General features: G+C 43.0%; 1 protein-coding gene across 2 annotated transcripts in view; it reads left to right on the top strand.

The window, feature by feature from the left end:
- Window positions 1-2,395: 2,395 nt before the first annotated feature.
- The window catches only part of RNF216 (ring finger protein 216), a 115,372-nt gene continuing 105,036 nt past the window's right edge, over window positions 2,396-12,731 (top strand). For both annotated transcript variants that reach the window (XM_016155207.2, XM_016155205.2), the window contains exons 1-2: window positions 2,396-2,549; window positions 9,778-9,911. In XM_016155207.2, the coding sequence (XP_016010693.1) occupies window positions 9,845-9,911 (67 nt within the window). In that variant the 5' untranslated portion in view covers window positions 2,396-2,549; window positions 9,778-9,844. The remainder of the gene's footprint in view (window positions 2,550-9,777; window positions 9,912-12,731) is intronic.

The raw sequence follows: 12,731 nt of genomic DNA, 5'->3' as shown, positions 1-12,731 counted from the left end.
TGAGGCTGACACTGAGGAGCCCCTAGAGGTGGTTCCTAAGGAACTGACTAACCAGTTGTTGGAAATGGAACAGGAACACGTAGCTAAAAAAGAAGCAAGAAAAAAGGAAACTTCCGGAGAAGACAAACAACACCCAAGAATATTCACAGCGAAGGGTTTGGCAGAAGCATCTGCAGACCTCGGGAGCTCCTTAAAAGTTTTGAAAACACGGACCCCGTTGCCGAAAGGTTTTTAGTAAGAGAGGAGTGTTCACGGCACAGTATCTGCTTACAAGCAAATCTATGATGAAAAAAGAAACAAACCAAGCAAACCACCATGGACATATTTCTGAAAAGAGTGACACCTCCTCAAGAAAGAGCCTCGGGCAGGCCCTTCACAGGTGTTCCAGAACAAAGTGTTGTTATCACAGGAGATGACGGCTCCATGCGTTATTGCCCCTGAACCCCTTCCAGTGGGACAAGATGTGCCTGTGGGACACAGTGATATGGATGATCTGACCCCATGTTGGCTTAGGCTAATGTGTGTGTTCGTGTCTTAGCTTTTAACAAAAAAGTTTAAAAAGTTGAAAAAAAGAACTTTAATAGAAAAAAAGCTTATAGAATATAAAGAAAGCAAGCATTCTTTATTTTCTTATACAGCTGTACAATGGTTCATGTTTTAGAGTAAGTATTACTATAAGCTAAAAATTTTATAAATAAAAAAGTTACAGTAGGCTGAGATCGTGGATTTTGGGTAACCTATGTGTACAGTGTTTATAAAGCCTACAGCAGTGGACGGTCATGGCCCAGGCCTTCACAGTCACTCACCACTCACTGACTCACCCAGAGCAACTTCAAGACATGCCAGCTGCATTCTTTCTTTTATATCGTATTTTTACTGTACCTTTCCTATGTTTAGATATGTTTAGGTAAATAACCATTGTGTCACAATTGCATATAGTATTCAGTATAGTAACATGCGGTGTAGGCTTGCAGCCTAGAAGTAACAGGCTACGCCACACAGCCTAGGTGTGCAGAGGGCTATATCACTTGGCTTGGTGTAAGTGTGCTTTGCGATGTTTGCACAATGATGTAATTGCCTAGAGACGAATTTCTCGGAACATCTCCTCCTCCCGCCCCCCCCACCTTAGAGCGATACAGGACTGTGCCTATTGACAGCAGTCTTTAAGGTCTAGTTTGCATTAATACGCTCAAAATCTGTTCACGCCTCCCTACTCTGACCAAAATCTGTTCCTCCTGATTGCTCCCCATATATGTGAATGGAACCACCATTAACTCAGTTGCAGAAGCCAAAAACCCAGTTGTTACCCTTGACTCTCCTCTTTCTCTCTCACCCCACATCCAATCCATCTGCCAATCTCTCTGTTCTACCTTAAAAAAAAATTCTAATATTTTTCATTTCTCACCTCCTCCTTGATCACACTAGTCCAGGTCACCAACGTTTATTATTGAGACGCCTGCGATAGCTTCCTAACAGGATTTCCTGCTTCTGATCTTACCTCTTCACAGTCTGTTCCCCAAACAGCCCCAAGAGCGATCTTCAGCAATACGTAAGCTGACACAGTCACGCCCCTGCTCCCAAAGCTCTGGTCCCTTCCCATCGCGCTTAGAATAAAATCCAAATTCCTTATGAAGACCTTCTGTGATTTGGTCCCCTACCACCTCGCCAAGCTCCTTCGCCACCACTACCTGTCACCGCACGGCAGCCATGCGGTCTGCTTCGACACCAGGCCTCCGCTTATCCGGGGCCCTTGCCCTTTCTGCACCCTCTGGCCGAAGCGCCCTCACTCCGGGGGTCACCGTGGCTCACCCCCTAACTTTCCTCAGTTTCCTGCTCAATGTCCTATCCTCAGAAGATGCTTCCCCTGACCACGCTAGCGGCCCCATCACTCTCGATTCCTTCCTCTGCTTTAGTTTTCCTACTTCTGCACCCCGGACGCTTCCTGCCCGAGCCGGGCGTTTCGTGGGTGGGTTAGCTCGCTGGTCGGCTCACTGCTCGTGTCGTCGCCTTGCCCGCTGAAGACACGAGCTTCACGCGAGCAGGGCGCTCTCCCTTCGTGCCCGGCGGCGCCTAGAACAGTGCCTGGCGCGCCCTCCGAGGGGACGCGCTCAGTGGACGACCTGCCAAAGGCCAGGGGCGCAGACGGGGGCCGCGCGCAGACCCCCGCGCCCGCCGCAGCTGCAGGGCTGAGGGCGTCTCCGCCCCACTCGTCCGCGCGTCTGCGGGGGGCGCGAGGCGCCGCGGGCGGGCGGGCGGCGGGCGGCGGGCGGGGACCGCGCACCGGCGTGGGCGCCCGCGGCCCCGGCCCCGCGCGCCCCGCGCGCCCCGCGCCCCCCGCGCCCCGCCCGCGCGGCCTCCACGGCGCTTCCTGTGCTCAGTCGGGAGGGGGCGCTGTGCGCAGGCGCGGTGACGCCGCGCCAGGGCCGGAAGGAGCGCAGCGGCGGCTTCGGCGGCGGCGAGCGAGCTCTCGGCGGCCGCTCCAGCTGACTGAAAGCTCCGGCGACAGAGGCCGCCGTGCCCGCCTCGCGAGCCGGCGACCTGAGTGGCGAGTGAGTGTCGGCTGCGGGGCGCGCCCGGCCCCTGGGCGGGCGCCGTGAGGCGAGCGGCGTCCGCGCGCGCGGCGCCCTCCGGAGTCCGGGGGTGGGGGCGGCGGCCTGGCCGTGAGGGGCGGCGGGGGTCCGCGCCCCGGCTCCGGCTCGGCGCGGCGGCGGCCGGGGCCCCGGCGGCGCCGGGGGCCGCGCGGGGCGCCGCCGGCCGCGGGCCTCCGGAGCAGCGGGGCCGGCGGCGAAGCGGGAGCGACAAAGGCGCGGGCGGCCGGCGGACCCTCCCCCGCTCCCGCCACTTCGGGAAGTTTCGCGGGCCGGTCCCTCGGCCTGCTGCGTGAAGGCGAACGCGCCGCCAGCCCGAGTTTCCTGGGCGACACCTCACGGGAGGCGGCGTCCGTGGAGCCGAGCGCGGCCCGGGGCGCGGGGGGCCGCGCGCCGCCGCTGTGAACCCCGGCGCCCCGGGCCGGGCGCCGACGCGCCGCCGCCCCTCAGCCTCGCGGCCGAGCTCGCGCGGGCCGTCCGCCCCGGTGCGCGCAGCCCCGCGCCGCGCGCGCCGTGGGACCCCGACGTGCGGACCGGAGCGGCGGCCGCGCGTGGGGTGTGACCCGAACGCCGTGCGGGGACCGCCGCGGAAAACTTCGGGGCCGCCGGGTCTTGTGACGGACGCGCCGAGTCCCCGCGGCGGGGTCCCGGTTAAGTTTCGAGGGCCGGTTCCGAGCTGAACCAGCCCGGCGCCCTGTAAACAACTCAGACGTGGCGATAAGTCCCCTGAGAGGGCCTGTCCCTGGCCCTTCGCGGACGGCAAGTGGAGGATGATGCACCCTGCTGGGAGGTTGTAGGACAGACCCCAGCTCGTCCCTTGCCTGAAGGAAGAGACCGCTGCGAGTCGGCCTTGCTGTGCTTCGGTTTCTGTATCAGAGATTTATCACGGCCGGGGTCGGGCGCTGCTGAATTCGGGGAGACAGCCGGAGAGCCTGGGGCCAGACTTCGGACCTCTCCCTGGAAACCGAATCCGGGTTCGAGATCTTTATCCCGAAGGCCGGCCGCGGCTGCTGAAAGAGAAGCCTCGCAGCCCCTGTGGGGAGATCCAAGGAAGTTTAGATTTGAATCAGGGAGACCGAAAGTTTCTGAAATAGGATAGATGAGAGAATCCGTGTGTGCCGACTCCGAGGGCTGCTATTTAGTGACTGTATTCTAGGCTGTGTGAAGATTTTTGCAGACATCGTAACTGATTTCACACCACTTATTCTATCTTCGTGGTTCATAGGACAAAACGCGATCCTAGCTGCCAGATACTGTTCTAGGCATTTTCCACATGTTAACTCTTAAATCCTCGGTGACCTGGGTTTTGTTATTCTTACTTTAAAAGAAGAAAACAGGTGCTGAAAAATAAGTGACATCATCACGAAGCCTGTAAGCGTCAGAGCTGGGACTTGAACTCGGTCGGATTCCAATTCCTAATTCTCCTGCAATATCTGTGAATGGTGCTTATTCAGAACGTTCTTCTCGGGCAGTTACTTTGTGCCTGGAGCTGTGCTACGTCCTGGGGCTATGGGGGGTGAATAAGATGCAGAGTCCCACCTTGTTGGAATTTTTTTGAGGGGGTGGAAATTAAACACATCTTCCTAAATAATTGTAATTATTATGGTACTGAGTACTTTGAAGGAGTGAGAGATGTGTGCATGAATACTGGGGATAGTCAGGAAAGGCTATTCTCTGAGGAAGTGACATTTAAGAGGAAAAAGTTAAGGGGGTGATAAGAGTTTGTTCGATCTGAGAGAGGCAGTGAAGAGTAACCCAGCCAGAGGAGAGTCTGAAGTGGAAGGAAGGAGCATGGCCAGTGCAAGAAACCGAGCCATTGTCACTGCAGAATGCTGAGTGCCGGTGGAGGGAGAGGTATGAGGTGAAGCCAGCTGTGTCAGCAAGGGTCATATGAGGCAGCGTTTCGCAGGCCACAGTAAGGATTTGGTTCTACTTTGAGGTCTGTGATTTAAAACAAATCCTCAGTGCTACATGAAAATATGTCAGCGGGTAGAACCTGTAGGCAGTATTGGGATAGAAGGGACAGGGTGTCATGAATTCACAGGATTCAACTATAAAAAAAGATCATTGCATTTCCCCCTTGTAGATCAGGATGTTCTTAACTGGGTTTCTGAATCAATATTCAGTTGGCAGTTAAGGAAAATCTTAATGTTATATATGAAACTCTTTAGCTCGCCCATTGAAGATTTCGAATTTAATTTTGAGTTTAAAGTCTTTCCTATTGTAGAAAGATACTGATAGCAGGATTTTTGGGGCTCTTTGAAAATCTACTTAAACTCCAGACTAATTATTTGCATAATTATATCTGTAATTATGGATGCTATTTTACCTTAGTTCTTTCATTTTTGTTGATGTATTAAAATTAACACATTGCATTTTCTTATTCTGAACTTATCACCTGCCTTGGTCTCTCTTAATAGTATCACCATCCTCCAGTCACCTGATCTCAACATGTAAGTCACCTTGACTTCTTTCTCTTGTCCTGATGACCAATTACATTAAAAAATCCAATTAAATCTAATTCTATAGTCAGTATCTTGTATCTTTTTCCTCCCCCTGGTTACTGTTAGCTCTAGTTTAGACAGTTCACTAGCTTTTGTCTTCTGGATTTCCTACCAGCAGACGTCTTCCACAGTCATACACGTTGCAACAGGGTTGATTTTCCTAAAGCACAGCTCTTTATTGCTTTCCATTGGATAGAAAATAAAATTTGAGCTCTAATTGTTATTTCTTGACGCATAGCAAACCACCCCTAAATTTAGTGACTTAATACAACAGTTTTGTTTCTTGACAATATTGTGAGTCAGGAGACTGGGAAGGGCTCTCCTGGACCATTTTTTTCTGATCCACGTAGTGTCTGTGCGGAGGTGATGGGGGCTGGAGGATCCACTTCCAAAATGGCTTCTTCATGGGAAGGCGGGGCTTAGCTGTCGGTTCTCGCTCCACGTAGTGTCCTGGGCTTTCCATGGGGGTCTCTTCAGCTGGGTAGTCAGACTTCTCGCGTGGTGACTCAGCTTCTAGGATCCTAGGTAGAAGCTGCCCTTCTCTTAAAGACTGAGCTTGGAACGGATAGAACATTCAGTTTAGCTTAAATACTGCTATCTGCACTACTTGTCCTCCCACAATTGGAATAGTCTCTTTGGGGAGCGGAGGGGATTATAATTATTTATTTTTTAAAAAGTTTATTTTTCATTTACAGTTGACAGTCAATGTTATATTAGTTTCAGGTGGACAACATAGTCGTTTGATATTTATATAACTTATGAAGTGATCCCCCAGAAGTCTAGTACCCACTTGACTCCATACATAGTTATTAACAATATTACTGACTGTATTCCCTGTGCTGTACTTTACATCCCCGTGATGGAATAGTCTCTTTATTGCGCTAATGACTTTATATTTTGTAGTATACTTAATTGTAGGCATATTTTCTCTCATTGATGGGATTCCAAATTTTCTGAGGTAAGATCCACATATGATTTTCTTTGTAGTTACTCATCATGATGCACAACACATTATCTATACCATGTGGCAGGCCCACAATAAATATTTGTTGAATTAATGTATTTTAATTTTAAGTGTTAATGTAAATACTGATTTAGCATAGAAAAATCAGAAAATATATGGAAGCAAAAAATGTAAACTACCTTAAACTTACTACTTAGAAATAACCATTATTAACCTTTTGTTTTGATTAATATTGATTAAATATCAGTACAGGTTTACAAAGAATGGCTCTTCAAATACTGATTAAGATGACAAGCTAGTATTTGAATGAAGAATAAAAATCATTTATAGACACTTAAAAAATATACTAGGAAGAGACATTGTGGGGAGCTGGGGTGATGGTCATTATCGGCGTCTCCCAGTCTATTCCTGGTTCTGCCTTGCCTACCTTTCCCTGGAATGTTCAAAGAGATTAGCTCATTAAATTTGAAACATCTTTTATTACCCCAAAATCAGTGTTTGCAGAAGTGGCAAGCGTGTTTATGGAGATTATTTTGGAAAGCAGGAACATTAAAAAACCCCAGGACCATGCAATCTTATGTTAAGAGCATGTGGAAGGAAAAATGGAGGCACCACATGAATAGAAGAATGAAAAGAAAATGATTTGCTAGAGACAGACCTAAGGTCTGTCTCTGGTCCTGAGGAAGCAAAGATGCAATTTTGAAAACCAGAAAATTGTGGGAGAGAACCATGGATTCCCATTTTTTTTTTCTGACTTTATTTTATAAATATTCCACAATGGGCATACTTTATAACTAGAAAATCCTGATGAACTTGATTGTTTTCACCTAAGCCATTTTACCTGACTGGTTATATATATGGCTGTGATTCACAGCTTTAGTCTCTGACAGAGAAATATGTTTTTAGAGCCACTCATTTATTCAGCTATGTGAGACACAGAAACAAAGCTGAAGAAGGCATAGTCAAGGGCATGTGGAGAAAACAGTTAATAACAATGTGAGTTCTTTTTCATGTTGATTCAACTGTACAAGGAAGAGGAGGTATAAGATTCTCCACAGTTATGAAGTAAAGAAATATGTGCTAGTTTTTGGTTCTATTTTGGAAGCATATGCTGATATTTGACTATAGAGTATAGTCATAAGTGTACATATTTTTATAATAAAGGGAAGAGGCAAGAACTGAAATATTCTTTTTTGGGTGCTGTTTCTTATTTCTGGACTCCAGTTTTGTTTTTTTTTCTTAGGTTGTCTTATCAAGAAGTGAAAAAATATTTAGCTTCTTGCTACTTCCAGAGAAAATCAAGTTTCTTTTATAGAAGAAAGTAAGGTTTTGCTGTGAAAGGTTAAAATACTAGTGAAAAGTAGGTTGTAAGAGGAAAATACAGTTTCCCTTCTCCGGTTTGGCTGTATTTTCAACTCATAAATAAACACTGCATCTACTGTGTACTTGTGATAAAGGAAAAAAGCTCCTGTTTTGACAGCATTTACCATATATAAGGTACCTTTTCATATTTTATTCTTCACAGCCTTAGAAGATAAGAAAAATAGCTATTTCCATTTCACAGATAATAATAGTCATAATGGGACACTTGCTGTGTTCCAGGCTCTATGCTAAACACTTTATACATATTTAACTCCAATTTTAAAACAACCTTATTTTACAAATGAAGGAACTTGGCTCAAGAGATTAAGCGATTTACATAGTCACTGATTCACTAAATGGTGAAACTGGGATTCATACTTAGGTATTCTGACCCGAAGCCCAGATCAGAGAACTGAATGTCAGGGGTCGAGTGATCTTCACAGAGAAACTAGGTAGGAGTAGAAATTCCTCTATTAGACTCCTTTTCTCACGCACTGCAGGTGAGGACCACTTTATATGCCACTCATGAGGAATCTTGCTTTTAAAGCACCACTAATAATCTGCTTAACAACAAGCTTGACATTCTAACTAAATTAGATGTAAAGTGAACCATATTTTCCTTTGATTTCCAAAGTTAAATTGAAAGAGCCTAGTTGTGGTGAAAGAAGAAATAAGAACCTTAGCTATTGGAATTAAGTATTGAGAATACTTTTTAAAAATTGTACTTGAAGAAAAAGTAAAGTTTGAGTAGATGCAGTTTCAGATTTGACACTGGAACTCTTTTGTTTATACTGTACTATTTGTAAATAACATTACTGTTATTTCAAGTGACAGACCCAAACATAGGCTTGGATTTATAATTCTTAAAAATTGAAATATCTTCATCCAGTTATATATACCAGAAAGTTCTGTTGTAAATCTTAAACATAGTCTTGGTATACAACTTTATATTCTTTAAGTTGGAAAAATGCTGGTATTTTTTGACTATTAACTCTTTGTAGACATTTAATAAGAAACCAGAGTCTGGGTCCTGCCTCCAGTGATGCATGTGGTTTCTCCCAACAAGGCAAAGAAAACTGAGATTTTCTTAAGAGAGGAATAAAAACGTCAAGTGAGTAGGTTACAGATAAGATCTTGGAACTAAAGAGGCCTCATAGCAGTTATAATTTTACCCCTTTGGTTCTAATTGATTTTCATTCTTCTAATTTTTGTCAAAATAAAGCAAGAAAATGTTTCAAAGTCAAACTACAGAAAGACTTAATTAAAAACAATAATCCTCTCTTCCCCATCCCCAGCTGCTTTTCCCAGAAGCAACTTTTTTTTCACTTATAACGGATTTGTTTCTCCTAACTTTTCCACTGTGAAATACAACATACACAAAGAAGTTTCACCCCATAATAAACTTAGGCCTGTGCCTAAACTATCTAAATAGAGTCATTCATCTAATATTTTATGCCTGGGTTCCTTCATTCAACCATTTGGTTTAAATATCCATCCATGTGGTATGTGTAATGGCTTCATTTTTGCTGCTGTATAGGTTTTAATTGTATGAACATACTACAATATATTTGTCCATTCCATCATTGATGTGAGGAGTCCTTCTCAGTTTTTGGCTCTTAGAAATAATGCTGCTGTGAACATTTTTGTCATAGACCTGGTGCATGTAAGCATACATTTCTGTGATACGGATTTCTGGCAGTGGGTTGTTGGGTCTTTAGGGGACATAGATCTTCCACTGTAAGTGATAAAGTCAGGCCTTTTTTTCACGGTTCCATTCCCACCAGCAGTGCCCAGGGCTTTCCTGTCCTCCACATCCTCAGCAACACTGGTAATTTGTTGTCTGATAATACATTCTGACAGGTGAGAGACGATAGCTCATTGTGGTTTTGATTTGCAGTTCCCCGATTAGTGACATTGAACACCTTTTCACATATCTGTTAACTTTTTGAATACCTTACTAGGAAAAAAGTATTTAGGTCCTTTGCCCATTTTTAAATTGATTATGTGTATTTTTGGTATTGAGTTGTGTGAGTTCTTCATATATTTTGGATTTTAATCCCTTATCAGATAACATAATTTGCAAATATTTCCTCCCATTCCATAGGTTGCTATAATTTAGTTTTTAAGTGTACTTTTTTAAAATATATATCTAGTGTTTTGATCCTTTATTCCTTTTTTATATGTTCTTTTGCAGTGATTGGGTTTTTTATTATTCCATTTTTTTTTTTCTATTAGCTTTTTAGTTTTACATTAGTTTTCTTTTTAGGATTTTCAACATAAGTTTAGAATGCTACCTTGACCAGATATGTGGGAAGAGTTTTCATACTCCCTCATCATTAATGTTCTTTTTCTTTTTCAGACTCCGGAACAGATAGTCACCATGTTTAGATATTAGCAAGCACGTCTGTGCGTGTCAGCATTCGAAGATGGCAGAGGGCAGTAACAATGAAGAAGTGATTCACTTCAACGGCTTTCACTGCCACCAGGGACAAGGTATCTGTTCTCTTGCACTTTCACCCTTTCATTGTTGCTTCTCCCTAAGTACTGCAGTTTTATCATCTTTGAAACGAGCCTGTTTTGTACCATGTAGAACCCAGAGACATTTCATTTTTAGACCTCAGAACATCAGGTGTAAATGGACTCATCAGACTCGAATTTTGTGTCAAATGGTGATATCTGCTGAATGAAGTTTAAGAATCTTCCATCATAAGTAGATAAATAAGCCATTAATTAGCAGGCTAAAAAGAGCCGTGAATGTGTAGTCACGGGATCTTAAGAGGCGGGAGTATCAGAACAGTGGCATGTCTCTGTTTTTGAAGGAATGGTGACGCCTCCAGGCCTGTGGGATCTAAGAGTGCTAAGGGTGCTGCTAAAGCATTTTTGCACCCCCTTACGGTGCTTAATTTCTTCTCCCCCCCTCAAAATTTCTGTTTTAGCCTTACATTTTAGGACATGTATTTTTTCATTTTACAGTGCTGTAAATTTGGGGAAATTCTTTGATTCATAGAAGAAGGAGTTTGCATTTCTATAACTTCATTCCTGAATGTGTATGAAATTTCCTGTGAAATCCTAATTCACATTTATACATGAGCTAAAAGGAAAAATTTCATGCCGATGAGTAGGAAAAGATCATTTTTTGCAAGTATAAATTACATGGAATAGGTTGTACCAGTTTTTTTTCCATTGATAATATATTTTGTGCTTATGAAGATGACTTGTTTTCCAGGAGAGGGTAAATTTTTTTTATAGCAAAAAAAAAAAAAAATTATTAGGCAAACAAATTGAGAAAAAATTGCTTAAGCTATGCAAATGATGAGTACTACAAAAGAATACTGATTCTTTTTTTATAATTTCATTAATAGTGTTTTCTTACTTGGTGATTGTAGCTATAATTTGTGATCCAGAAAGTTTTAAATTGTAGCTATAATTTCTACATATGATCATTTACAAATTTTCTGAACAAGTATATCAAATTAATGTTATAGTTGTTTTTTAATTGGGTCTTAAATATACTTGAATATTTCTTTAAGAACACCCAATTCTTTTTTGGAAATTATTGATTTTGAAGGGTTTTTTAGGTTTTGTTTTGTTTTTAAAGATCTAATAGATCTGCCTTTTGTCACTGGACAATTTCATATACATGGAAGCATACAGTATATTCTTCGTGCCTGAATTCTTGCCAACATAATTCTTTTCAAGATTCATTCATGTTATTGCATGTGTAAATAATTCGGTCCATTTTAATTGTTGAATAATATTCACCTAGAATTCTATACCCAGTGAAAATAGGCTTAAAAATGAAGGTAATGTAAAGAAAGGTTGACAGCACAGGAATGAAAACAGATGTGTTATGCAAATAGCTTTAAAAAAAGGCTGGTATATCTGCATATTATCAGATAAAATAGACACTCCATCCAGAAGTATTAATAAGGAAAAGAGTTCATAATGATAGAAAGATCAAAGCACTGGAAAGCTAAAACAATTCTAATCCCTACACACTTAGTAATGTGTTAAAATATATGCAAAGCAAAAATTGGCAGAACTAAAACAAGAAATGAACTAATCCACATAGGAGATTTGAACTTGTTTCCTTCAGTAACTGGGAAAGAGCAAAAACATACAAACATTTTTATGAATACAGAATATTGGAAGAATACAATCAACAAACTCAATATAACATACATATATAGCATATCATACCCAATGTATTTACCAAAATTGACCATATGTTGAACCACAAAATAAGTTTACAGTTTCAGAGGAGTGAAATCATATAATGTTCTCTAACTACACTGGAATTGAGCCATAAATCAATTACAGAAATATAGATAGAAAATCCCTGTATATGTGGAAAATAGGAATCTAGAACAGCCCGTAGTTCAAAGAAGCAATCACAATAAAAATTAGCAAATATTTTGAATTGCCTGATAATGAAAATACAATTCTATTAGAGCTTATGAGATGCATCCAATGTCGTGTTTTGAAGAAACTTATATGTTCATAAGAAAACAAAAACAAAGTCAAGAAAACTAAAATGTATATATTAAATAAGAAGTAAAGCTGAGAAATTAATAATCTAAACTGGGGCTCAGCACCCTTAGAGCCAGATAGTCACTGTTTTAGCCTCTGCTGCAACTGCTCAGCTATACCACTGTACTGTGAAAGAAGCTATAGATAAATATATAAATGAACGAGTGTGGCTATGTCCTTATAAGGACATTATACACCACTGGTGGGAGTGTAAATTGGCACATACAGTTTGGAAAATTGTTTAGTGTTGTTTGCTAAAATTGAACATGTGCTTTCCCTGTGACTCTGCACTTCCGCTCCTAGAGTGTACCCAACTGAAAATGAGTATACCGTGAGACATGTACAAGAATGTTCATAACAGCATTATCCAAAATAGCCAAGACTGGAACCAATTCAACTTCAAACCAACTTTTTCATTGGGCCCCCAATGTTGTTTTCTCTAAGTGTCCCTTTCTTGGGCTCATTCTTTCAGAGAGGAGTCTACAGTTTCCTGCATATGAAATCTAAGGCTCTGCTGGCATTCAGGGAACCGAGCAGCAGAAGGCAGCTGGCGCCTTTTTCATTATGCTGTTTCAGTGGCACCCCTTTCCTGCCTTGACCCCAGGCCTGGTGTCTGGGCCTCTCTGCCTCAGAGTCTCTTTAGAATAGACCTCCACAGAGTAGGTCTTCCGGAGTGGCCAACTGAGGAGCTTGGCAAATCCTCTTCCCAAAATCAATGATAAACTTAAGCAAGATTGTCAAAAACTACCATTTAAGACTGGAAGTGACCAAAGATATGTTCGT

Source organism: Rousettus aegyptiacus, unplaced genomic scaffold (genome assembly GCF_014176215.1).
Source record: "Rousettus aegyptiacus isolate mRouAeg1 unplaced genomic scaffold, mRouAeg1.p scaffold_m13_p_7, whole genome shotgun sequence".
NCBI classification, from domain to species: Eukaryota; Metazoa; Chordata; class Mammalia; order Chiroptera; family Pteropodidae; genus Rousettus; species Rousettus aegyptiacus.
The sequence above is the reverse complement of the archived record's forward strand: the minus strand, read 5'-3'. Positions and strand labels throughout refer to the sequence as shown.